Source organism: Heterodontus francisci, chromosome 5 (genome assembly GCF_036365525.1).
Source record: "Heterodontus francisci isolate sHetFra1 chromosome 5, sHetFra1.hap1, whole genome shotgun sequence".
NCBI classification, from domain to species: Eukaryota; Metazoa; Chordata; class Chondrichthyes; order Heterodontiformes; family Heterodontidae; genus Heterodontus; species Heterodontus francisci.
The window spans coordinates 110,977,960-111,005,909 of record NC_090375.1 but is presented as its reverse complement, the minus strand read 5'-3'; the positions used below and the strand labels follow the sequence as shown (position 1 = coordinate 111,005,909).

Sequence of the window (27,950 nt, the reverse complement as noted above, 5' to 3'; positions counted from 1 at the left end):
AGCTGGAGAGAGGGGGGGGGAGGGAGGAGGAGTGCGTTTTTTTGCACATGCGCCATAAACCTGCAACAGCAAAAGACGTACCAGCCGGTCCCTGCACCCGGCGACACCAAGGTCTTCGGCCGCTTTCTCCCTGCGGCTCTCTACGGCCTCTCCCCCCCCCCCACCCCCCCTCTACCTCCCCTTCTCCCCCCCACCCCCTCACCTCCCCTCTACCCCCATAACCCCCCACCCCCCTCACTCCCCCTACCCCCTCTCCCCCCACCCCCCTCTACCTCCCCTTCTCCCCCCACCCCCTCTACCCCCCTCACCTCCCCTCTACCCCCATAACCCCCCACCTCCCTCTACCCCCCTCTACCCCCTCACTCCCCCTACCCCCTCACCACCCCCTCTCCCCCCCACCCCCCCACCCAAGGACCACACCACAGTTGAATATCTGAAGTGCAGTTGCAAAGTCGGGAAAGTATCATCAAAAACCTCAACAATTTCGTGTTTAATTATTGAGAAATTTTATTAAGTACATGAAGCATTCGAGGCACTGCTGTGCATGGATACATGAGTGTTCTGTCGCCAGCATTCCCGTGAAACAGACAGGCCAAGACTCTGCTATGCAGAACTAAAGAGATTGTTCCTGGAGAGCCTTGTGGTGAATGAACGCGTAGCTCTCTATTCCACTACTGTATTGTCTATGTGAAGAAGGCAAAGTCACAAGAGTCTGAGCTCAGTCTATTCTTGGTGAATGTTCCCCAAGCGCATCCCAATGTGCGCTCCCACTACATCCATAAATGCAAGGATTGTTTTCTCAAGAGCATGTTTTACCTGAAAAGAAATAAGGAAAGAACATCAGTGTCAGAGCTTCCCCCCCCCCCCCCCCCCCACCTCCAATGAAATTACTGTTGAGCATGCTTTATGTTCTGCAGTAAAGGCATGTACTGATAACACTGCCAATGAATCACTTAGTACCCACCTCAGCTGTAGGAGTCAGGATGATGTTACTGCCCCTATCTCGTGATGGTTCAATGCTGCTCTCAGGGAAAACATGAATGATGTGAGGGTGCTGGAAAAAGAAGCACATTTCTTTTGGACTACGAACATAAAGCAGGCCATTTAGCCCAGCTGTTCCCTGCTAGTGGTTATGCTACTCCTGCACCTTCCCATCCGCTCCCATTTAATCCTGCCTACTACTATCAGCATCATCTTCCATTTCTTTCGTTGTTATCTACCTTTGCCTTAAAGCAACATTGGGGATGGAGAACGGTGTGGCTGCACTCCCACCTCACCAATTGTGTACACAGCAAGAGCATTCACATTCGTGCTACCACTGGACACGGCATGCTTATTTCTTTTAGTGTTCAGTCTCTTCTTGCTAAATGTTCCCCAAGCACTTCACCCCTTCGGACGCCCTCTCTGCTTGACAGACAGCAGCTGGCAATTGCGGAGTCTCACAAGGCTCTGCATGGTTGTTTCAAGGGCGGATGGGGAAACAGGGGGTTGTGTGTCCACGTGCACTGCTCGGATGGGTGCAGGAACAGGTGGCTGTGTGTCCATATGCACTGCTCTGATGGGTGCAGGAACAGGTGGCTGTGTGTCCATGTGCTCTGCTGTGATGGGTGCAGGAACAGGTTGCTGAATATCAGTGTACATTGGTACGGTGATTGGCTCTGCCAGTGTGACTGAACAGCAAGAAGAGGGTCCCGCAGGTGGGGAAGTGGAGCTGTGAACAGGCAGGCGTACGTATGGTCCATCAGCTCATTAGCCCAGGGGGTGAAACACTCAGGATCCATGGATTGTGGCACGTGACTGATGTCCAGCTCATGGCCACCTCCATTTGAAGGTGCCTCCGGGCAATTGTTGTGCAAATTAATTGGCTCCATCTCATCAGCCAGTCCTTGCTGACAGCGGAGAGTCTGTTGACGCAGCCAGTCCAGTTTCCGCATCAATGATGCCGTTCCACTCTGCAGAATAGCCTGTTGTAGCTTATACAATTGATCTGAAAGCAAGCGGTATTTTTCATTGTAGCTGAGGGACCTTGGCTGTTCCTCTGTAATCACAATGGCAGCAGCCATGCCTGTCCTCGTGGGTGTCTGAGATGCACGCCAACGGCAGTTGGGGGCAAGCCTCTCCAAAGGCAGACCCAGATGCCTCTGCACAACAATAGCATGTTTGCAGGGCAACACAGTCTGAATGGAGAAGATGCAGCTGCAGGTAGCCTGGCCATCATGTATCTGCAGTGCGTACTGTTTGGCACCAGAAATCACAGTCACTGTGCCTTTGTCCTGCTGCTTGACATTTACTCGAAGAATGTGGCTATGATCCAGATGCATCAGCTTCACAGCGTGACTGGTGAATCCTGTGTAAAATGATTGTAGATCTGCTGGTGCCTCTGTGATGCGCTTGAAAGAGGCTTCCTGCAGGAATGTGGAATAGGACTGCTCCCGATCCAGGACACTATTGTGGAAGATCAGCTCTGAGATGCATTCCTTCATGGATGAGGAGGAGTGGAGCAGGTGCTTTATCTTGCCATTCTCTGACTTAATGCGATTGTTGGTGTTGTTCCCAAACATTAGGATTTTACCTCGTGAACATGATGCCCACATCTCCTTCTGTGGAATCCAGTTTGTAAGCAGGTAGCCCTGCAGGGGTGGGTAGAAGTGTCCAATTCTTTCTGTGCAACTTGTGATCTTGTCCTCCAAAGGTGCATGAACCATTTCCTCACAGATCATAAACAACTGATCCCTCAGTTCACCATTCAATGGGTAGCTGTTGATCTTCCTCCTCATTCTTTGCACCACTTGGAACTGACAGAGGAGAACAGTTGCAGCTGGGAGATGCTTCCTGATCGCATTGATCTCATTGATGTCCTTATCCACAATGGCTAATCTCACGCGGCAGGCACTGGATCCCATGAAATCGACAAAAACACCCACAATCTCATCCAGCATCTGAGCCGTCTCATTCCTCACCATGGCATAGAACACAGCCCTGCCCCTACCAACATTGTCCGGCACCATCACCTGGTAAAGAGGGTAGCCACATTTGTTCACTTTGTACGTTCCGTCCATGAACAGCAGTTCAGGAAAGGCCTACAGGCTGGTGTCATGAAGGCAATAGAGAGGATGTTCCTTCCCTGCAGGCCAACCCGCACCGTGGCCCCGTCCTGCTGGATCTTCTCCAGCGTATCATACAGTGCATCCATGTTGTCAACCCCAGTTTTGAGCCGGGACTTTACATTTCTAATGTCACTACGGGTCATGGTCTTGTTGAATGAACGCTCGATATAATCCTTCAGTTGTTTGTTCCCAGTCTGCAGCTTGACCAACTCTTCTACCTTCTGCCTTTCACCCCGTTCAGTTGTCGTCTCGTTGCATAGAAGCGTAAACATTCTGGATCCAAAACATGACCAAGATGGCAGGAGCTGACATGCAGTTTGTTCTTGCTCGTATTGAATTTCACACTGATGAAGACCTCACAGCCCAGGGCGAGATACCTGAAAAGTTACACAAGCAGAGTTACACAAGCAGAAATACTCAACTATGGCGGGGGTCCCAAACTGCAAGGTAAATGCAATAACATTTGTATAAGGCATGTGATCAGACATCACATTATCATAAAAGCAAAATACTGCAGATGCTGGAAATCTGAAAAACATGAAATACTGGAAATACTCAGCAGGTCTGGCGGTTTTTATTAGCACATTATCATAGTCAGACTGTCACCTTCTCAAATTTCTCGGAATACCAGAGTTGGTAACCCGACTCTTGAGCAGATTAGTGTGCCAGTGTGAGAAACGTAGCCCACTTAATAATAATTTACACCAAGTCAAACTCTGAAGAAGTAAGTTTATTTAACGTTCTTGCAAGATCGGGTGTCCTACAAGCAGGCACACCGATCAACATATTCAGTTCATGTTTATACAATACAAATCCATTTTTCCACGCCTTTAGTTTACATTATTGGTTATAACATATTATGACACTAACCTATCCTATAGTTGCTACAGTCTCCTCCTCTGTTTACTTCTCCCCCTACTCTAACTTTCTAGCCCCTAACTCTTGTTGTTGTTTTACCTTATTTGGCTCTCCATTGTGTGTTTTAACTTGCAGCTGTCAGCCTTTATCTTAGTGGGGCAGTTTCTTATTCACTACATCCTTTGTTCTAACTCTTGCTGTTTCTCTTTTCTCTGCCTAAGCACAATTTTTAACTGCTGTACTGTCTCAAGGTATTTACTTACATACCCTTATCAGTTCTCTTTTTCAGTGATTTCATTATGTTGTGTAAAAATGACTTCTTGGTAATTTTCCACAAGCTGTAGAAACAACATTTCAGTATTTCTTATTCTCACACCAGGAGTCTTCCTCGCAGGAGAAGGGTCACTGACCCGAAACGTTAACTCTGCTTCTCTTTCCACAGATGCTGCCAGACCTGCTGAGTGGTTCCAGCATTTCTAGTTTTTGTTTCAGATTTCCAGCATCCGCAGTATTTTGCTTTTATATTATATCATGAAGTAAGAGTATTTGGCAACAGTCGGGCCGCGCTCACTGTAGGAGGAGCTGCCGTCTGATCTAAAAGTCCAAGTACAGTTGGAAAACGCAAGGCCGTCGCACAGGCGTCAAGACTGCAGTAGCCAATTGCCAGCAGTTGCTTTAGTGCGTGTACGGAAGACTTTGCGGAAAGAGCTCAGAAGTTGTACCAGTATTTCCATGTCAAGAGGATGGCGGCTCCGCGCCCGCGCATCTTTGCACTGTTGCTGTGTGTCTCCTTTTTCTTGTTCTGGGACCAACTCTCCACTGCTCCGCTCAACCAGCGGCCCATCATTGGTAAGAGGCGCCTTTCACTGATACTAGGCGATAGAGAATTGTCAGTAAAGGTTGTTGGCGAGAAATACCGAAAACAAGCAGACGGAGCATTTGCTGGGAACAGAGGTCCAATGCTGTTGTCGGCTCCAGACCCAAATGGATGGCTATGCTACGATTTAGTAGGCTGGTTTTGTGCGATGTTTCAGTTGTTAATGTTGTTCCTTGAGAACTTATTTGAATGTTCGTGTACCTGGGTTGCAAAATTTGTAATCTATCAATAGAAAGGATTTCCAGTCCCATGGAGTAGCTGCAACCTGGGAGAGCCCTCACCATCTGAAATTATTAATCCTAATGCATTGAGATGCTAAAGAAATCTAAACTTTAATTCCATGGGGCTACCACTGTCCCAGGCCCCCCATCAAAACATTTCTTTGGAGACTGGAAGAAACAGTTGAAAACATCAATTTTTACCATTTCTGTGGGGCTCCAACTGTCTCCATTGAAGTTATCATAAAAGACCTGTAAGATTTCATCTATGCCATATCAGTGTTAGGTAAATAGTAAACAGTAAAAAGTGTAAATTAGAGCAGAAGCTTACAATACTTGTTGATAGATTAAGCAAATAGGCCCAACTGTGACAGATGAGTTTAATGTGGTGAAGTGTGAGGTCATCCACTTTAGATCTAAGAAAGGTATATGAGTGTTTTCTAATTGTTGAGAGGCTAGGAACTGTGAAGCTCTTGCACATGAATCATTAAAAGTTAGTGGGAAGGTACAAAAAACATTTAAAAGGCTAATGGAATGGCCTTTGAACAAGGAGGCTGGAATGCAAAGGGATGAAATTTTGTTACATTATATATAAACTCTGGCTAGACCCCACTGGAGTTCAGCTCTAGGCACCACACCTCAGGAAGGATACACCGGCCTTGGAGAGCCTTAGAATCTGAAATGTGCAGGGCTAAAAAGTTATGAGAGCAGGTTGCATAGTCAAGTATTGCATTCCCTTGAGTAAGAGATTAAGTGTTGATCTAATTGTTCTTCTTTGGCCTCCTTGTCTCAAGAGACAATGGATACGCGCCTGGAGGTGGTCAGTGGTTTGTGAAGTAGCACCTGGAGTGGTTATAAAGGCCAATTTTAGAGTGACAGACTCTTCCACAGGTGCTGCAGATAAAATTGGCTGTCGGGGCTGTTACACAGTTGGCTCTCCCCTTGCGCTTCTGTCTTTTTTCCTGTCAACTGCTAAGTCTCTTCGACTCGCCACACTTTGGCCCCGTCATTATGGCTGCCCGCCAGCTCTGGCGACCACTGGCTACTGACTCCCATGACTTGTGATCAATTTCACGGGACTTCATGTCATGTTTGCAGACATCTTTAAAGGGAGGTGTTTAGGATCATTAAAGGATTTGGTAGGTTAGATTGAGAGAAACTATTTCTTCTGGTGGGGGAGCCCAGAACAAGTGGGCATAATCTGAAAATTGAGCTAGGCTGTTCAGGGCTGATGTCGAGAAGCTGTTCACGCAAAGGGTATTGGAAATCCAGAAAACTCTGCCCCAAAATGTTGTTGAGGCGATGTCAATTGAAAATTTGATAGGTTTTTGTTAGGTAGTGTGTTAAGGGTTACAGAACCGAGGAGGGTAGATTGAGTTAAGATACAGATCAGCCATGATCTAATTGAATGGGCCTACTCCCATTCTTATGTCACATTAATATATTTAGGTTCTGGTTCTGAGGGATAGGATTAATCTCCACTTGGAGAGGCAGGGATTAATCAGGGATAGTCAACATGGCTTTGTCGGGGGGAGATCGTGTTTAACTAACTTGATTGAATTTTTCGAGAAGGTGACTAGATGTGTAGATGAGGGTAAAGCAATTGATGTAGTCTACATGGACTTCAGTAAGGCATTTGATAAGGTCCCACATGGGAGATTGGTTAAGAAGCTAAGAGCCCATGGGATCCAGGGCAATTTGGCAAATTGGATCCAAAATTGGCTTAGTGGCAGGAGGCAGAGGGTAATGGTTGAGGGTTGTTTTTGCAAGTGGAAGCCTGTGACCAGTGGTGTACCAGAGGGATTGGTGCTGGGATCCTTGCTGTTTGTATTGTACATTAATGATTTGGCTGTGAATATAGGAGGTATGATCAGTAAATTCGCAGCTGACATGAAAATTGGTGGTGTGGTAAATAGTGAGGAGGAAAGTCTAAGATTACAGGACGATATAGATGGGTTGGTAAGATGGGCGGAACAGTGGCAAATGGAATTTAATCCTGAGAAGTGTGAGGTGATGCATTTTGTGAGGACTAACAAGGCCAGGGAATATACAATGGATGGTAGGACCCTAGGAAGTACAGAGGGACCTTGGTGTATTTATCCATAGATCACTGTAGGCAGCAGCACAGATAGATAAGGTGGTTAGGAAGACATATGGGATACTTGCCTTTATTAGCGGAGGCATAGAATATAAGAGCAGGGAGGTTATGATGGAGCTGTATAAAATGCTAGTTAGGCTACAGCTGGAGTACTGTGTCCAGTTCTCGGCACCACACTATAGGAAGGATGTGATTGCACTGGAGAGGGTGCAGAGGAGATTCACCAGGATGTTGCCTGGGCTGGAGCATTTCAGCTATGAAGAGAGACTGAAAAGGCTAGGGTTGTTTTCTTTAGAGCAGAGAAGGCTGAGGGGGGACCTGATAGAGGTATACAAAATTATGAATAGCATAGATAGGAAGAAACTTTTTCCCTTAGCGGAGGTGTCAATAACCAGGGGGCATAGATTTAAGGTAAGGGGTAGGAGGTTTAGAGGGGATTTGAGGAAAAATGTTTTCACCCAGTGGGTGGTTGGAATCTGGAACACACTACCTGAAGGGGTGGTAGAGACAGGGACCCTCACAGCATTTAAGAAGTATTAAGATGAGCACTTGAAATGCCATAGCATACAATGCTACGGGCCAAGTGCTGAAAAATGGGATTAGAATAGTTAGGTGCTTGATGGCCGTCACGGACACGATGGGCCGAAGGGCTTGTTTCTGTGCTGTATAACTCTATGATAATTATACTCATATTTCTTAAAGTATTACAACCAGGCAAGTGACATATGTTTATATACTTATGAGCGATCCGGATGAAACTGACGAGCACAGCTGCCGATACTTCAATCTCCGATCCTGCTGTCTTCACAGTCCAGAGTGTCTGCAGCCACGGCATGCGGTAAGTCCATTGAGGTGAAGAAGGAGCTGCGGGACCCGAGAGAAGTCCTGTGAAAAGGTGCCCCGAACACCCAAAACATCCACGAACGGCCCCCCCGGCCGCAACTTCAAAGCGCCCGCGGGAGATGGCTCGGAGAGCATCTGCAGCGCACTGTCGGCAATGCTGCATGCCTTTATTTAAACCACTGCAAAAAAAAAAACCCTTAGCAAATGTAATCACCTCTAAGTCTGCCAAATGATGCTTCACCTCCCGAAGGACGTGGATGAGCTTTCCGGACGTCGATGGTGGGCACTGAGGAAATGGCTTATTACCTGCACCAGATTCCACGCCCCCCCCCCCCCTTTTACCCCCCTTCCACCCCCCCCCCACCCCCGTCCCCTTCCCTGCTCCACCCTCTCAGCTCACCCCCTCACAACCCCGTCCCAGCCCGCCCCCCCCCTCGCACCATCTTCACCCCGCACCCCCTTCCCCTGCACCCACCCCCTCCCTCTACCCCTCCCCCTTGCATCCCCTCCTCCCACCGGCACCATCCTACACCTGTGTAGGGGCCCCAACAACCCCACTGCCTTGTGGGCGTCTCGGGAGAGACCAAGGCTAAGGGAGAAAACCCTAACAGAAAATCCGGAGCGGAACCCCGTAGGCGGTCATGTGTCACTTTTGGCATGTTTCCGGCAGTTCCTGCAGCCATACTGGTGCCAAACGTCGTGTCCTGCACTCCTTTGGACCCCACCAGAAAGGCCGAGAGGGGGGTTTTGACGACTGGGCAATTCTCAACCTCCATAAATTTGCCCAGGCATGCGCCATGGAGAGGTCACTCCATAGTTGCCTCACAGCGACTAAAACAACACGGAAGGCAGCAGTTACGGGTTATAAGTCCAGATAAATTGGCGTAGAAACTGGGCGCCACGGGTTGCCTTTGTCGGTGGGAGAGGTCATTGCACCTCACTGGACAGCTACCGCCCGCCTCAAACCGGGCAGCCCCCGGTCAATAAGGTTCTGTCCCGCCACAGTCTGCCTGCTTCAATGGGTGCTTGGAGCTCAGGGTCATTGCCCGAAAGGTGGACTGATACACCGCACCAAACAACATGAAAAAAGGAAAGAAGGTACCAGCCCTTCGCTTTGCAAGCTGGAACGTCAGAACTATGTGTCCTGGCCTGTCGGAAGACCTTACACAAATCAACGATTCTCGGAAGACCGCCATCATTAACAACGAGCTCAGTAGATTCAATGTGGACATTGCAGCACTTCAGGAGACTCGCCTCCCCGCGAGTGGCTCTCAAGCAGAGCAAGACTACACCTTCTTCTGGCAGGGCAGGGATCCTGAAGAACCAAGACAGCATGGAGTGGGCTTCGCCATCAGAAACTCCTTGCTCAGCATGATAGAGCCTCCCTCAAATGGCTCGGAACGCATACTGTCCATCCGACTGCTCACCACCTCTGGTCCAGTACACCTACTCAGCATCTATGCTCCAACACTCTGCTCCGCACCTGAAGCTAAAGACCAGTTCTGTGAACAACTCCATAACATCATTAGCAGCATCCCCAACACCGAACACCTATTCCTGCTGGGGGACTTTAATGCCAGGGTTGGGGCCGACCATGACTCATGGCCCTCCTGCCTTGGGCGCTATGGCGTTGGAAGGATGAATGAGAACGGGCAGAGACTGCTTGAGTTGTGTACCTATCATAACCTCTGCATCACCAACTCGTTCTTTCACACTAAACCCTGTCACCAGGTTTCATGGAGGCACCCAAGATCACGTCGTTGGCACCAGCTAGACCTCATTGTCACAAGGCGAGCCGCCTTAAACAGTGTTCAAATCACACGCAGCTTCCACAGTGCGGACTGCGACACCGACCACTCCCTGGTGTGCAGCAAGGTTAGACTCAGACCAAAGAAGTTGCATCATTCCAAGCAGAAGGGCCACCCGCGCATCAACACGAGCAGAATTTCTCACCCACAGCTGTTACAAAAATTTCTAAATTCACTTGTAACAGCCCTTCAAAACACTCCCACAGGGGATGCTGAGACCAAGTGGGCCCACATCAGAGACGCCAACTATGAGTCAGCTTTGACCACCTACGGCAAAAGTGCGAAGAGAAATGCAGACTGGTTTCAATCTCATAATGAAGAGCTGGAACCTGTCATAGCCGCTAAGCGCATTGCACTTTTGAACTACAAGAAAGCCCCCAGCGATTTAACATCCGCAGCACTTAAAGCAGCCAGAAGTACTGCACAAAGAACAGCTAGGCGTTGCGCAAACGACTACTGGCAACACCTATGCAGTCATATTCAGCTGGCCTCAGACACCGGAAACATCAGAGGAATGTATGATGGCATGAAGAGAGCTCTTGGGCCAACCATCAAGAAGATCACCCCCCTCAAATCTAAATCGGGGGACATAATCACTGACCAACGCAAACAGATGGACCGCTGGGTTGAGCACTACCTAGAACTGTACTCCAGGGAGAATGCTGTCACTGAGACTGCCCTCAATGCAGCCCAGCCTCTACCAGTCATGGATGAGCTGGACATACAGCCAACCAAATCGGAACTCAGTGATGCCATTGATTCCCTAGCCAGCGGAAAAGCCCCTGGGAAGGACAGCATTACCCCTGAAATAATCAAGAGTGCCAAGCCTGCTATACTCTCAGCACTACATGAACTGCTATGCCTGTGCTGGGACGAGGGAGCAGTACCCCAGGACATGCGCGATGCCAACATCATCACCCTCTATAAAAACAAAGGTGACCGCGGTGACTGCAACAACTACCGTGGAATCTCCCTGCTCAGCATAGTGGGGAAAGTCTTTGCTCGAGTCGCTCTGAACAGGCTCCAGAAGCTGGCCGAGCGCGTCTACCCTGAGGCACAGTGTGGCTTTCGTGCAGAGAGATCGACTATTGACATGCTGTTCTCCCTTCGTCAGATACAGGAGAAATGCCGTGAACAACAGATGCCCCTCTACATTGCTTTCATTGATCTCACCAAAGCCTTTGACCTCGTCAGCAGACGTGGTCTCTTCAGACTACTAGAAAAGATCGGATGTCCACCAAAGCTACTAAGTATCATCACCTCATTCCATGACAATATGAAAGGCACAATTCAACATGGTGGCTCCTCATCAGAGCCCTTTCCTATCCTGAGTGGTGTGAAACAGGGCTGTGTTCTCGCACCCACACTTTTTGGGATTTTCTTCTCCCTGCTGCTTTCACATGCGTTCAAATCCTCTGAAGAAGGAATTTTCCTCCACACAAGATCAGGGGGCAGGTTGTTCAACCTTGCCCGTCTAAGAGCGAAGTCCAAAGTACGGAAAGTCCTCATCAGAGAACTCCTCTTTGCTGACGATGCTGCTTTAACATCTCACACTGAAGAATGCCTGCAGAGTCTCATCGACAGGTTTGCGTCTGCCTGCAATGAATTTGGCCTAACCATCAGCCTCAAGAAAACGAACATCATGGGGCAGGATGTCAGAAATGCTCCATCCATCAATATTGGCGACCACGCTCTGGAAGTGGTTCAAGAGTTCACCTACCTAGGCTCAACTATCACCAGTAACCTGTCTCTAGATGCAGAAATCAACAAGCGCATGGGTAAGGCTTCCACTGCTATGTCCAGACTGGCCAAGAGAGTGTGGGAAAATGGCGCACTGACACGGAACACAAAAGTCCGAGTGTATCAGGCCTGTGTCCTCAGTACCTTGCTCTACGGCAGCGAGGCCTGGACAACGTATGCCAGCCAAGAGCGACGTCTCAATTCATTCCATCTTCGCTGCCTTCGGAGAATACTTGGCATCAGGTGGCAGGACTATATCTCCAACACAGAAGTCCTTGAAGCGGCCAACACCCCCAGCTTATACACACTACTGAGTCAGCGGCGCTTGAGATGGCTTGGCCATGTGAGCCGCATGGAAGATGGCAGGATCCCCAAAGACACATTGTACAGCGAGCTCGCCACTGGTATCAGACCCACCGGCCGTCCATGTCTCCGTTATAAAGACGTCTGCAAACGCGACATGAAATCGTGTGACATTGATCACAAGTCGTGGGAGTCAGTTGCCAGCATTCGCCAGAGCTGGCGGGCAGCCATAAAGACAGGGCTAAATTGTGGCGAGTCGAAGAGACTTAGCAGTTGGCAGGAAAAAAGACAAAGGCGCAAGGGGAGAGCCAACTGTGCAACAGCCCCAACAAACAAATTTCTCTGCAGCACCTGTGGAAGAGCCTGTCACTCCAGAATTGGCCTTTATAGCCACTCCAGGCGCTGCTTCACAAACCACTGACCACCTCCAGGCGCGTATCCACTGTCTCTCGAGATAAGGAGGCCCAAAAGAAAGAACTTATGAGCAGATGAATCTTTATGTCCTGAGCTTGATCTCTGGTATCTTTAGTCCAAGTTGCCCACAAGCCAATATGATCCCACCGCAAAGCAAGACCTACCTACAATCGAGGACTCTAAAGCGAGCTCTGAGGACAGTAACCAAAACAATCTTCAGATATTGCCTCAAACTTTTCCACTTTATTTCTTCTGCTCTTTTCTGTCTCTATCTGCATGTGTGTATCGCGTGTGCATGCTAGCGTGGGTATGCTAGCGTGGGTGCGTAGTGTATCCATAGGCGTTAACTGAATTAGAGTTTAAGATTAATAAAGTTCAACCTTTCTTCTTCAAACCTAAGAAAACCTGTTTGGCTGGTTTCTTTGCCTTATGATTGGAAAGCAGTGAACAAGGATTCACCAAGGGGGAGCTAAAAACACAGTGTTTAAAATTAAACCCTGTTATCGTAAGACCAGGTGAAAGCTGAGAGGGAGCCCTAGACCCCTTTCTCACCAGGTTGTAACACCTGAGGTTAAAAAAGTATAACGAAAAGGGGGTAACGAGAGAAATGTAGCAAAAAAGGAAAACCAGCTCGTGAAGTATAATTAAGATAGAAACCATAAGGTGTGTTTGTTATCAGATGTACGTAAACAAGGCAGACATATGAAACCTATCTGTTAATCAGTAAACTTTAAAAAAAAAAGTTATGGCTTTAGAGAGCAAGGTACACAAACTTAAGGGAGGCAGTTCTTTTTTAAAAAGTGGACATGTTAGAGTCAGTAACTGAATTGTCACGAGTAAATGATACGAACAGGCAGCTGTCAGACCTCGACAGTGAACCTTGAGCTGGAGGTGGAGACCAGTGTAATCAGGAACAGTATAATAACAGACAGACAAGAGCTGAAGGAAAACAAATAAATGGGGATTCTGGATGGATTGAGTCCAGTAAAGAAGCAAGGAAGGTTGGAAACCCTGTGAAGCTTCCCAAGAGATTATTATTGACCAGATACCAGGCACGAGCCAACACTGTAGAAAATAATAAAGTCCCAGAAGAAAAGGCTGTTCAAAAACCAGAGATGGCAACCTGGGCAAGGATATAGGTTGGAGGTCGGAGATTGTAGTTGTGAGAGATTTTTTGTTTAGGGTAGTGGATAACCTTTTGTGTTGTAAGGACATATCTGCCAGAATGGTGAGCTATTTAACTGAAGCTCAAGCAGTACATATTGAAAAAGGTTAGATGTGATACTGAAGGAGATTGGTCAGAGCCCAGTGGAAGAATTCCATAGGGGGGTAAATAACATAAGCAGAACTAACATAGGTGTCTTAAAAATTATTAAAATCCTTAAGACGAAGGCCAAAACTTGTGGAGTTAGGGGACAAGTAGCAGAATGAATATTTTTATTTATTTTTTTATTTAGAGATACAGCACTGAAACAGGCCCTTCGGCCCACCGAGTCTGTGCCGACCAACAACCACCCATTTATACTAACCCTACAGTAATCCCTTATTCCCTATCACCTACCTACACTAGGGGCAATTTACAATGGCCAATTTACCTATCACCTGCAAGTCTTTGGCTGTGGGAGGAAACCGGAGCACCCGGGGAAAACCCACGCAGACACAGGGAGAACTTGCAAACTCCACACAGGCAGTACCCAAAATCGAACCCGGGTCCCTGGAGCTGTGAGGCTGCGGTGCTAACCACTGCGCCACTGTGCCGCCCAATAGCAAACTGTATAGCAAAAAGTAGGTGTTTAAGCTGATTATTCAACTGGTGGCCGGTGGGGGGACCACTGCTGTTCACTATTTACCTATATGATTTGCATTTGGGAATTGAAAGTACAATATATAAATTTTCAGATTACTCTAAATTGGGGGTTTGGTTGATACTGAGAAAGACTGCAACAAAATACAAGAAACCATTAACAAACTTGCAAAATGAGCATGTAAATGGCAAATGAATTTCAATATGGAATTGGGTGAGATGATGCACTTTGGTAGGAGAAATAAGGAGGCCACCTACTGCTTGTGAAAATAAGAGACTAATTGGAGTAGAGGTATAGATTCACAGATCATTGAAAGCAAGCTAACAAAGACATTTTTAAAAAAGCAAACAAAGCACTGGGATTTTTTTTAGCGGAATTGAATTCAAAAGCAGGGAAGTTATGTTAAAATTGCATAGAATCTTGGCTAGACCACATTTAGAGTACTGAACACAGTACTGGTCTCCATATTATAAAAAAGGATATAGAAGCTTTGGAGAAAGTGAATGTTGTGACCAATGGAGTAATGGAACTAGAGAAAGAAGGTGCATTCCGACAACCTTGGTCATAACAATAGAGTAAGTGATATTATTGGACATTAAGATCTTCCAGAAGGTTTAATTTAAAGGGTTATGTCATGGCAGGAGAGCTCAAAGCCATGGTGTGCTCCATGTCGGAAGCTACAAACATTTCCAGTGCCCGGGACCAGCATGTGTGCAGGAAATGTATCCAGCTGCAGCTCCTGGAAGCCCGGGTTTCGGAGCTTGAGCGGCAGCTGGGGACACTGTGGAGCATGCACGAGGCGGAGAGTATCGTGGATAGCACGTATAGAGAGGTGGTCACACCGCAGGCTCAGACCCCACAGGCAGGAGGGGAATGGGTGACCACCAGGCAGAGCAAGAGGACTAGGCAGGCAGTTTAGGAATCTCCTGTGGCTATTCCCCTGCAAAATAGGTATACTGCTTTGGATACTGTTGGGGGGAATGGCCTCTCGGGGGGAAAGCAGCAACAGCCCAATTCGTTGCACCATGGTTGGCTCTGCTGCACAGGGGAGGAGTAAAAATTGTAGGAATGCAATAGTTATAGGGGATTCAATTGTAAGGGGAATAGATAGGCGTTTCTGTGGCCGCAAAAGAGACTCCAGGATGGTATGTTGCCTCCTTGGTGCTAGGGTCAAGGATGTCTCAGAGCGGTTACAGGACATTCTGAAGGGGGAGGGTGAATAGTCAGTGGTCGTGGTACACATTGGTCCAAATGACATAGGTTTAAAAAAAAAAGGATGAGGTCCTAAAAGCAGAATATAGGGAGCTGGGAAGTAAGTTGAAAAATAGGACCTCAAAGGTAGTGATCTCAGGATTACTACCAGTGGCACGTGCTAGTCAGAGTAGAAATAGAAGGATATAACAGATGAATACATGGCTGAAGAGATGGTGTGAGGGGGAGGATTTTAGATTCCTGGGACATTGGGACCAGTTCTGGGGGAGGTGGGACCAGTACAAACTGGACGGGTTACACCTGGGCAGGACTGGGACTGATGTCCTAGGGGGAGTATTTGCTAGAGTGGTTGGGGAGGGTTTAAATTATAATGGCAGGGGCATGGGAACCTTTGCAAGGAGTCAGAGGATGGAGGATCAAAGACAAGAACAAAAGACAGTAAGGGGAATAAGAAAAGTGATAGGCAGAGAAATCAAGGGCCAGAATCAAACAGGGCCACAGTGAAAAATAGTGGGAAGGGGACAAGTAATGTTAAAAAGACAAGGCTTAAGGCTTTGTGCCTTAACGCGCGGAGCATTCGCAATAAAACGGATGAATTAATCACGCAAAGAGATGTAAACGGGTATGATATAGTCGGGATTACGGAGACATGACTGCAGGATGACCAGGGATGGGAAATGAACATCCAGGGATACTCAGTATTTAGGAAGGACAGACAAAAAGCAAAAGACCGTGGAGTTGCAATGTTGGTTAAAGAGGAAATTAATGCAAAGATATTAGCTCTGATGGTATGGAATCCGTATGGGTAGAGCTGAGAAACACTAAGGGGCAAAAAACATTAGTGGGGGTTGTATATAGACCCCCAAACTGTAGTGGTGATGTTAGGGTAGGCATTAAACAGGAAATTAGAGATGCATGCGATAAAGTAACATCTGTAAGTATGGGCGAATTTAATCTGCATATAGATTGGGCAAATCAAATTAGTCACAATACCATAGAGGAGGAATTCTTGAAGTGTTTATGGGATGGTTTTCTGGACCAATACGTTGAGGAACCAACTAGAGAACAGGCCATCCTAGACTGGGTATTGTGTGATGAGAGAGGAATAATTGACGATCTAGTGGTGCGAGACCCCTTGGGGACGAGCGACCATAATATGATAGAATTCTTCATCAAGATGGAGAGTGACGTAGTTGATTCTGAGACAAGGGTCCTGAATCTTAGTAAAGGAAACTACGAGGGTATGAGGCGCGAGTTGGCTATGATGGATTGGGAAATGTTACTTAAAGAGATGACGGTGGATAGGCAATGACAAACATTTAAAGAGCGCATGGATGAACTGCAACAACTATTTATCCCTGTCTGGCGCAAAAGTAAAACGGGAAAGATAGCCAAACCATGGCTTACACGGGAAATTAGAGATAGCATTAGATCCAAGGAAGAGGCATATACATTTCCAGGAAAAACAACAGATCTGAGGATTGGGAGCAGTTTAGAATTCAGCAAAGGAGGACCAAGGGATTGATTAAGAAGGGGAAAATAGAGTACGAGAGCAAGCTTGTGGGGAACATAAAAACTGACTGTAAAAGTTTCTATAGGTATGTGAAGAGAAAAAGATTGGTGAAGACAAATGTAGGTCCCTTACAGTCAGAAACGGGAATTTATTATGGGGAATAAAGAAATGGCTGACCAACTAAATGCATACTTTGGTTCAGTCTTCACAAAGGAGGACACAAATATACCAGCAGTGTTGGGGAACACTGGGCTTAGTGAGAGAGAGGAACTGAAAGAAATCAGTATTAGTAGAGAAATGGTGTTGGGGAAATTGATGGGATTGAAGGCTGATAAATCCCCAGGGCCTGATGGTATGTATCCCAGAGTACTTAAGGAAGTGGCCCTAGAAATAGTGGATGCATTGGTGGTCATCTTCCAAGATACTTCAGACTCTGGAACAGTTCCTACAGATTAGAGGGTAGCTAATGTAAACCTGCTATTTAAAAAGGGAGCTGGAGAGAAAGCAGGGAATTATAGACCAGTCAGCCTGACGTCGGTAGTGGGGAAAATTCTAGAGTCCATTATCAAAGATTTTATAGCAGAGCACTTGGAGAACAGTGGGAGAATCGGACAGAGTCAGTATGGATTTATGAAAGGGAAATCATGCTTGACAAATCTACTCGAATTCTTCGAGGATGTAACTAGTAGAGTTGATGAGGGGGAGCCAGTGGATGTGGTTTATTTAGACTTTCAGAAGGCTTTCAACAAAGTCCCACATAAGAGATTAGCATGTAAAATTAAAGCACATGGGATTGGGGGTAGTGTATTGCGATGGATAGAAAATTGGTTGGCGGACAGGAAACAAAGATTAGGGATAAAGGGGTCTTTTTCCGAATGGCAGGCAGTGACTAGTGAGGTACCGCAGGGAACTTTGCTAGGACCCCAGCTATTCACAATATACATTAATGATTTAGATGAGGGAACTAAATGTAATATCTCCAAATTTGCAGATGAGACAAAACTGGGTGGGAGGGTGAGTTGTAAGGAGGATGCAGAGAGGCTTCAGGTGATTTGGACAAGTTGAGTGAGTGGGCTAATGCATGGCAGATGCAGTATAATGTGGATAAATGTGAGGTTATCCACTTTGGTAGCAAAAACAGGAAGACAGATTATTATCCGGATGGCTATAAACTGAGAGACGGGAATATGCAGTGAGACCTGGGTGTTCTCGTACGCCAGTCGCTGAAGGTAAGCATGCAGGTGCAACAGGTAGTAAAAAAGGCAAATGATATGTTGGCCTTCATAGTGAGTGGATTCGAGTACAGGAGCAGGGATGTCTTGCTGCAATTATACAGGGCCTTGCTGAGGCCACACCTGGAATATTGTCTGCAGTTTTGGTCTCCTTATCTGAGGAAGGATGTTCTTGCTATAGAGAGAGTGCAGCGAAGGTTTACCAGACTGATTCCTGGGATGGTGGGACTGATGTATGAGGAGAGATTGAGTCAGTTAGGATTATATTCGCTGGAGTTCAGAGGAGTGAGGGGGATCTCATAGAAACCTGTAAAATTCTAACAGGACTTGACAGGGTAGTTGCAGGAAGGATGTTCCCGATGGTGGGGGAGTCCAGAACCAGGGGTCATAGTCTAAGGATACGAGGTAAACCTTTCAGGACTGAGATGAGGAGAAATTTCTTCACCCAGAGAGTGGTGAGCCTGTGGAATTTGCTACCGCAGCAGGCAGTTGAGACCAAAACATTGTATGTTTTCAAGAAGGAGTTAGATATAGCTCTTGGGTCTAAAGGGATCAAAAGGGTATTGGGCAAATGCGGGAACAGGTTACTGAGTTGGATAATCAGCCATGATCATAATGAATGGCAGAGCAGGTTCAAAGGGGCCGAATGGCCTACTCCTGCTCCTATTTTCTATGTTTCTATGTAATAGTACTATGATCAGGAAAGACAGAACAGACTGGGACTTCTTTATCTAGAAAAGGTAAGACTGAGAGATGATCTGTCAGAGCTCTCAAAATTATACATGGGTGCTCTGGTTTCCTCCCACATGCCAAAAGACTTGCAGGTTGATAGGTAAATTGGCCATTATAAATTGCCCCTAGTATAGGTAGGTGGTAGGGAAATATAGGGACAGGTGGAGATGTGGTAGGAATATGGGATTAGTATAAGATTAGTATAAATGGGTGGTTGATGGTCGGCACAGACTCGGTGGGCCGAAGGGCCTGTTTCAGTGCTGTATCTCTAAACTAAACATATCAAAATGCTTCCATGTGTGTGGGCTTCCAAAATTAGGGGCTATAAATATAAGATAGTAAATAAATCCAATAAGGAATTCAGGAGAAAGATTTTTTTTTTATCCATGGAATCGTTTAAGGGAATGGCATAGATACATTTATGTGGAAGCTAGGTAAGTACACAAGGGAAAAAGGAATAGAAGGATATTACTAAGATTAGATGAAGTGAAAAGTAAAGAAAAAGACTTGCATTTATAAAATGTCTTTCATGACCCTTGGATATCCCAAAAGCTCTCTACAGCAAATGAAGTACTTTTTGAAGTGTAGCTACTGGAGAAATGTAGGAAAGTACGTTGGGAGTAGGCTTGTATTGAGGAAAGTATATTCCCATAGATGGCTTTAAAAGTTATTTTACTATAAGTTCATCTCAGATAATTATGAATGTCTTATCTTAGTCTGTACTTGTCCGGGTGGGGATGAATTGTCTAATCTTGCCTACATTTGGAACTTATAAGAGTCATCGACCTGAAATGTTAACTCTTTCTTCACAGATGCTGCCCGACCTGCTGACTGTTTCCAGCAATTTCTGTTTTAATTTCCGATTTCCAATATCCACAGTATTTTGATTTTTGACACTTATGATGCGTGTTTACTTAATGTTTACTGAGGCTAAACTTTCTTCCTTGTTTTAGGTGTACTGGCTCAGGAAACGTCTCGAAGTTTTCAGAAATTTGGCAGCAGTTTTGTTGCGGCATCATATGTAAAATATCTAGAATCTGCTGGAGCAAGAGTTGTACCCATAAGGTAGGTCAGGACCACCTTTTACACTGCACAGCCATTATGAACCCTGATTTTTGCATCGGAGAAACTACCGTGGTAAAGTCAGAGGTGAGATCCCCAAGTTTAACTATTTGGGTAATGTAGTTAGAATATTTGTAGAACATGTAAAAAAAATGTTTAAAATGTGTCTCCAAGGCTGCTCCACCCTCGTTAAACCTTTATAATAAAAGCAAAATACGGCAGATGCTGGAAATCTGAAAATACCAAAAAGTGCTGGAAATACTCAGCAGGTCTGGCAGCATCTGTGGAGCGAGAAGCAAAGTTAATGTTTCAGGTCAGTGACCTTTCATCAGAACATCGTCAGTTCTGATGAAAGGTCACTGACCTGAAACGTTAACTTTGCTTCTCTCTCATTAAACCCTTTTTTGTTTCTTGCTGACCCGTATCTCCAGTTCACCTTTCAGCGTGTCTGTTTCACACCTCTTTCTGGAATTTCCTCTTCAAATGCACTATCACAATGCCAGCCTCAACCATCCAGCTTGCTCAGCTACAGGTGAGGAAGGCCATTTAAATCCATTCCAGCTCATTCACCCAGAAAATGCAACAGTCCCCCATCACAATTTCTGCAGGGATTTAGCAGCCACTAACCCACCTAGATTTTTATCTGGCAGTCGATCAATCTTTTGTGTGAAGAAAAACCTTGCCACAATTAATCCTAGCTTTTTTCTTTTACTAGTTCATCCTGTGCTTCTTTGTTCTGCAGCATTTAATTTGGAATAGTGTTCCTGATTTACCTTTTCTCCATCTTGAGCTATCTTTTATACCTCAATGAGACATCCTTTTAATCACCTCCTTTCAAGGTTAAAATCTCAAATTTCTCCAGTTTTGTTTTGTAACCTAGTGCCCCGATGCCACGGATCAGCCATATTATCTCTTTTCTGCATTACCTGTATGTAGGGCTTGATGACCAAAACTGGACATGACACTTAAGCTGTGATCTTACCAGAGCACTGTACAATTTAACATTTAACTGTACAGTTCAGCATTTTATTTGCTTTGTTGATCAAGGGACAGGTCCCCTAAAACCCCATGACTTTTAGTTTTACTCTTAGCCATTTTGACATCTTTTGTGGAGTTAGGGTCAGCTTGGCCCTATGTTCTCACCTCTGCTACCTTGTACAAAGCAGGTGGATAAATAAGTTGGTTTATCTACCTGTCATCATCTGAAATGGGTCACTTTAGCACATTTATTTCGAATACATTTGATGGCCATTGGAGTAATCTTTTCATTTTTTAAGCAGGTTTACTACTATGTGGTTGGCATGCTGTGTTAGGCGCAAGGATGTGGAATGATCAGCTACTTAGATGGACTGTTTTAAACTTCCAGTAGGAAGCTGGGTGTTGGTGGGGTGAGGGGAGAGGGGGATGACAATCCCTCAATTTGTTCCTAGGAAGTTGAATCAGGCCCGGCAGATTGTAACTTCTGGCCCTCATTTCAGTGCTACTGGTCAGCTGCTCGGCCGTTTTCAGTGGAAAGCAACAGCTGTCTGGCAGATGAGTGCAAAGATCGGCCAGCAGAGGCCACTTGCCAGCATCAGGAGAAGGTTGCAGGCAGGAAGGCAAGTTTAGAAGTGGGGCAATAGTGACTTCTGAGGCATTCCTAGTCATGTGTGCATTCAACTCACTTGTTGAACAGGAAGCTGAGAGTGCAAGATATCTGTTTCCTTTAGTATATTTGGCCACAGATCCTACTCAATCTAACTGTAAATTTGACCATAGTTTTGAACAGTTCCTCTCTGGAGTGGCAGAGATGATTGGTTGAGATGGATTGAACGCTTGCAGATAAACAAATCTACATCTTGGAACGTAACTAGACAGTAAGTACTCTGCTTTAGTGCATCATTTGTGGCTTCCTTAACATGGAAGTTATGTAACATTGTATCATGGTGTCATATAGGAACTTCCCATCTACTTCGTTCACTCTTAAGAAATCAAAAAGGAAGTTTTTTTGTAACTGAAATTCTGTCTGCTTGGAATGGATAATGTCATCTCTAGATCAGTCTCCAGATCTGTAAGAACAATTAGATGCGTTCCTGTGTCCTGAGTATTGAGGCATATTTTTAGCTTATTCATTGTCTTCTAGCTGCTTTTTAAAAAAAAATCAGGTCGTATATCATCACTGGAACTCTCAACTTCCCAATTGGCAGGTTACCATCCTCACTTCAGGACTCTGATCCTTCTTCAACTAATCTGTTCCTGTCAAGAATTGTAACTTTACTAATTCATCATCTTGATTGTTACCTGGCAGAAGCATCTTTAATTGGTTTTCACCTTCTTCCAACAAATCTTTATTTTTTCAATTTTTTTTTTCTTGACTAGTCGATCGCTTTGTAATGTCAAGCCTGAATTGGAGTTGGTGTGTGCCACAAATTCTTTGTCTTTGACATTCAGTTGTGCAATTCCACCGGATCCTGTGCACTGTCTTTCCTTTTACCTTTAGCATATTTAATCTTCCAACTGAAACCCTTGCAGCAGTAGGGTCCATCCGACTATTTAACTGCTGGAAAGATTACTTTCAAAAATCTTCTTGCTATTCAGGAAGGCCAAAACCTCGTAATTGGTTACAATGGTAATCTTCTATTCTTTGATATAGTTCTATAAATAACTTGCAGCACAGGAAATTATAAAGTAATGTCTTCTTGGACATTTTGTTCCATATCATTTGGGGTCCTTGCTAACATAGACAGCAATTTTATGGTCTTTGTCATGTTCTTGATGCAGCACAACACTCTCCTTTTCTGGACAGCCAGTTTTATCATATTGCCAACTTCTTTTCATTATTATTGTTGGAAAGCGACTTCACTGAGCATTTTTTTCAATTATTTAATAAGATTGGCTTTCTAATGTTCATCATTCAGTAACTTGTTCAGGGTTGGGCAAGCAACCATACTTCGCTATGAACTGGCAGGAGTAATTGCATTGTTCAAATCTCCTCAGTTGGTGAATGGCTTTCATCTCCGTGTGGCTTCAGTTCCTCCTGGTCGGGAGGTATGAGGTTACGATTTGTCCACATAGAAAGTGACATTAATATGGAAAATCCAGTGCACGACCTGCCAGATGTAAAGCAGTGGAAGAAATGGAAGTTACTGTCTGAGTTGCCCTGCTCCTCAGCAGGTTGCGCTATACCTGTACCTCGCCAAGATACTCGGCACTTAAACATATGAAAGGCGTGAAGTTGCAGACTTACCCACTAGATATCCGCTAAACATGCCAGAAAAAGTTAGGATTGTCCATTCAAGTGTAAGTAAATTTTTAATGGTTTGCTACTAAACAAATTCTGATGCTGGAAATTTACTTTTACAAGTGCGGCTTCTCATTCCTTGGATTTTAAAAGAAAACTTATCTTTGTCTCTTTTCTCACTCTGTCTTAATTCCATTATTCTTCCCCCTCTATTTCACTCTCTGTACATGATTTTACATTGAATTAAATATTCTAATTTGTACTTCTTGGCTAAAGAGGGTACTTCAGTTCAATGGTTGAAGAGACTTGTTATTGCTTGCCCTGTTTACACACGCTGCAGAACCCCTGTTGAGGATGCTGTGCTGAAATAAAGTTTGAATAACCGTAAGTTGCGACGCAAAAGCTCTCAAATAGTTGTGGACAGCTGTGAGTGTAATGACCATCAAGTGCCTTTTTTGCCATTAACCATAAAATTCAGGCCATTCATTTTGTCGCAGGAATTCATCGAGTACTGTTTTGTGTCTGATATATTTCATGTTAGTACTGTTATCTTCATCATGGCCATGTTCATATAAGTATGCCTCACAGTACTCAACTAAACTTTGCTTTGACATCAGAATTTAAATTTCCTCCCTCGAAGGTATCTGATGTAACTTTATGCAAGGTTATAAGTGGGAATGATCGCTGATGATTGCACAGTGTTCAGTTCCAGTTGGAACTCCTCAGATACTAAAGCAGTCCATGCCCACATGTAGCAAGACCCACACGACATTCAAGCTTGGCTGTTAAGTGGCAAGTGGCATGCAGGCCACACAAGTGCCAGGCAATGACCATCTCCAATAGCAGAGAATCTAACCATTTTTTCTTGACATTTATCAGCATTACCATCTCTGAATCCCCCAACATCAACATCTTGGGTGGGGGGGAGTCACTATCGACCAGAAACTTAACTGGACCAGCTAAGTAAATAATGTGGCTACAGATTAAGTCAGGCTGGTAACACATCTCCTGATTTCCCCAAATGATGGAATACTCTCCACTTGCCTGGATGAGTGCAGTTCCAACGACATGCAAGAAGCTTGATACCATCCAGGACAAAGAAACCTGCTTGATTGGCACTCCACCACCCTAAACATTCATTCTCTCCACCACTAGCACACATTGGCAGCAGTGTGTACCATCTACAAGATGCACTGCAGCAACTCGCTAAGGCTTCTCCGACAGCCCCTTCCAGACCTGTGACCTCTACTGAGAAGAACAAGGGCAGAAGACGCATTGGAACACCACCATCTGCAAGTTTCCCTCCAAGTCACTCACTATCCTGACTTGGAAATATATCGCTGTTCCTTCATCGTTACTTTATCAAAATCCTGGAACTCCCTACCTAACAGCACTGTGGGAGTACTTTTACCACATGGACTGCAGCGGATCAAGAAGGCAGCTCACTGCCATCGCAAATATTTTTGGTATTTACCCTGCCCCTCTGTGTAATAAGAAAAGCATAATGATAACCTTAAACGCATCCATAGGTGAGCCATGTTCTTCTTCTGTGCAATAGTTCTAATGACAGCTATGCATCAATAGGGTTGGTGGGCTTTTTCTGTAATTGAATTAACAGAGGAGCCAGAATCTTTTTGGAAGTGAAGCTTTTTTTTAAAGGTCCAGCAGAGTTAAAGGATGGGTAATAAAGGACCCAATATGGGGGAGCAAGGGGTTGGAATGAGGTGAGGTGAAGTGTCAAAATCATGCTTATGAAGACCAAAGTCCTTTATGACTCAAGTTAATAGTAAAAACCATCTTGTCTAGTTTCTAGTTTTTAAGCTGTTGAGTAAAATGTGACAAGTTGTAATGAGGTTTGTAACTGTTTTGATTGTTTGAGCACTCTGATTATGTAAGATTAATTATAAAGTGCTTATGATTGCTATTGGATCACCAATATTATAATTTTTAATTTTGTTTATTTAATATTTACTTAAATGTGTCATTCTCCAGGACTAAATTCAGATTTTATTTTACCGAAGTATAATTTCTTCTTCCATTTCCAAATGTAATAATGTAGATATTTTTCTCCTATAGCATCAACCTAACTGAAGCTCAATACAGGAAACTATTTTATTCCATAAATGGGTGAGTGGCTTATGAAATTGCAACAGACTTGGTTTTATATTTGGATCACTTTTCAGAGTGTATCATTGAAAGTTTGGATTTTTCATGTCAAGTCTTCAGTAAGTTGCAGGAGCTTTTTCTAACTGCTTTTGAGAATATAAAAGCATTTTAAGGGATACGGTATAAGAAATGTTTTTCTATTAGCGAGGGATTAGTAAACAAGTATTACACAAGGTATTCTGCTAAGGTACATTGTACTTAAAAGTTTAAACTACAGGAATTAAGAGAGCAAGGTTTATTGAATGGTATTCAGTTTGCATAGATTTAACTTTTTAAAAAAAAAGTATTTTGATATGTTGTCATTGTACTTGAACAGGAGGTATGTTATGTTCCCCTTTCTCTTACCAACTGTTGAGATGGTAGAAAATCTATTACTAGTTTCTTATCTACCGCAGTTGTGTTTGGAAGTATTAAAAGCAGCGGGTTTAAATTAAGCAATTTTGAATTAAGAGGAACAGACTGTAATTCCGATTACTAGGCTCGGGGAAACATTCTTTTTGTGGCATTGTAGTGATGTCACTTTTTGTCTGCTGAAGTCCTGAATAATAATATCAAGCCAAACTGATGAAAGAAAGTTTGTGTGAAGTGCTGACAATTTTAAACAATGCATCCCTTTGCCTGAGCGCCATCAGTAGCTCCTTACTGAAGGAAGTTAATGCCCAGTTGGTTATGGATTGCTGTTAATACTGTCAGCCTGGAATATGGTGCTGTGGCTGCTCAATGTGTTCCTTATCAATAGAATTATCTTTTTTTTTCATTTTAAAAAAAATTTAATATTCTTTCTTGACAGTTAAAGATCGGTCTTATTTTGATTACTTCTATCCAATATTGCATGTAAAAGGAAAGGACAGAGTGTGCTACAAGACTGTTGTAAATCTGATGGCACTAGTACTATTTATTTATCCTGTCAATGGTGGTTATCATTATGTGACCTAGGTGCACAATGCCCTAATATGAGAATGAATATGTTCACGATGCCTCCTCCTCCCATTAGTTGCTTAATTGTCCACCACCTTCCATAACAGGGTTTTGAATTGACCAGTTGGTGTGCGATCACTTGGCTCTGTCTGTAGCAATAAGAGCAAAATACTGCAGATGCTTGAACTCTGCAATGAGAACAGAAAGTGCCAGAAATACTCAGCAGGTCTGGCAGCATCTGTGTACAGAGAAGCAGAGTTAATGTTTCACGTCTGCGACCCTTCGTCAGAACTGGCAAAAGTTAGAAATGTAACAGTCTTTGAGCAAGTGAAAGAGGGAGGCGGGGAGAAGCACAAGAGGAAGGGTCTGTGATAGGATGGGCGGAGGGCGGCGGCGGTTGGGGGGAAGAGATTAAATGACAGAGATGTCATGCAACTGAATGCAAATGGAGCGCTAAATAGTCATAGTGAAAGACAAAGCATGAGTCCAGCGAGTGCTAATGGCAGAATAATGAACAGCTCTGTACAAAAGCAAAACATGAAAAGCAAGTTTAAGACAAGCATATGGTTAAAAAATATTTAAAAATAAATAAATAAAAAATAATGGGGCTCATGGTCTGAAATTATTGAACTCAATATTGAGTCCAGAAGGATGTAGAGCGCCAAATCGGAAGATGAGGTACTGTTCATCGAGCTTGCATTGAACTTCACTGGAACACTGCAGCAGGCCGAGGACAGAAATGTGGGCATGAGAGCAGGCTGGTGAATTAAAATGGCAAGCAGCTGGAAGTTCAGGGTCATGCTTGCAGACCGAGTGGAGGTGTTCTTCAAAGCAGTCATCCAATCTGCATTTGGTCTCCCCAGTGTAGAAGAGACTGCATTGTGAGCAGCGAATAAAGTATTCTAAATTGAAAGAAGTACAAGTAAATCACTGCTTCACCTGGAAGGAGTGTTTGGAGCCTCAGATGGTGAGGAGAGAGGAGATAAAAGGGCATGTATTACACCTCCTGTGATTGCATGGGAAGTTGCCTTAGGAAGGAGAAGAGGTGTCAGGGGTGACGGAGGAGTGGGCCAGGGTGTCGCGGAGGGATTGGTCCATTTGGCAAGCTGAAGAGAGGGGGAGGGGTGATGTGTTTGGTGGTGGCATCACACTGGAGGTGGCGGAAATGGCAGAGGATGATCCTTTGAATGTGGAGGCTCATGGGGATAAGGGGAGCCCTGTCGCGGTTCTGAAAGGGAGGGGAAGAGGTGTGGACAGAAGTGTGGGAAATGGGTCAGACACGATTAAGGGCCCTGTCAACCACAGTGCGGGAGAATCCTCGGTTGAGGAAAAAGGTAGACATATCAGAGGCGCTGTTTGTGGAAGGTTGTATCATCAGAACAGATGAGTCAGAGATGGAGAAACTGGGAGAATGGAATGGAATCCTTACAGGAGACAGGGTGTGAGGCAGTGTAGTCGAGGTAGCTGTGGGAGTCAGTGAGCTTATAGTGGACAACCTATCCCTGGAGATAGAGAAGTCAAGGAAGGGAAGGGAAGTGTCGCAGATGGACATGTGAAGGTCAGAGAAGGGTGGAAACTTGAATCAATGTTGATGACGTTTTCCAGTTCAGGCAGGAGCAGGAAACAGCACCAAAACAGTCATCAATGTACCAGAAAAAGATGAGGGAATGAGCCTGAATAGGACTGGAACAAAGAATGTTCAATATACCCCACAAAAAGACAGACATAACTAGGACCAATGCGGGTACCCATATCAACACTTTTTATTTGGAGGAAGTGAGTGGAGTTGAAGGAGTTCAATAAGAGAACAAGGTTGAAGGAGAA

At 44.9% G+C, this 27,950-nt stretch overlaps 2 protein-coding genes across 3 annotated transcripts in view; one reads left to right on the top strand and one right to left on the bottom strand.

Annotated features, from left to right (window-relative positions):
* Positions 1-523: 523 nt before the first annotated feature.
* On the bottom strand, positions 524-4,442 carry LOC137369592 (zinc finger SWIM domain-containing protein 3-like). 2 transcript variants are annotated; one of them, XR_010974976.1, is made up of 3 exons: positions 4,233-4,442; positions 965-3,484; positions 524-816 (listed from the first exon to the last, which is right to left on the bottom strand). XR_010974976.1 is itself a non-coding variant. In XM_068030899.1 (2 exons), exon 2 carries the CDS (start codon positions 3,057-3,059, stop codon positions 1,440-1,442), a length of 1,620 nt encoding a protein of 539 aa, XP_067887000.1. In that variant the 5' UTR covers positions 3,060-3,484; positions 4,233-4,442; the 3' UTR covers positions 881-1,439. The 2 variants fall into 2 exon arrangements, 1 of the variants encoding a protein (XP_067887000.1); XM_068030899.1 differs by lacking the exon at positions 524-816 and having other exon boundaries at positions 881-3,484.
* A 120-nt stretch (positions 4,443-4,562) lies between these two features.
* LOC137369998 (gamma-glutamyl hydrolase-like) overlaps positions 4,563-27,950 on the top strand; it is a 63,218-nt gene continuing 39,830 nt past the window's right edge. The window contains exons 1-3 of the mRNA XM_068031906.1: positions 4,563-4,814; positions 19,714-19,825; positions 25,119-25,169. Coding sequence (XP_067888007.1) covers positions 4,709-4,814; positions 19,714-19,825; positions 25,119-25,169 — 269 coding nt within the window. The 5' untranslated portion in view covers positions 4,563-4,708. The remainder of the gene's footprint in view (positions 4,815-19,713; positions 19,826-25,118; positions 25,170-27,950) is intronic.

What these genes read in the sequence shown, in the direction of transcription:
- LOC137369592 (XM_068030899.1), bottom strand. Translation starts at nt 3,059, where the DNA reads ATGGACGGAACGTACAAAGTGAACAAATGTGGCTACCCTCTTTACCAG.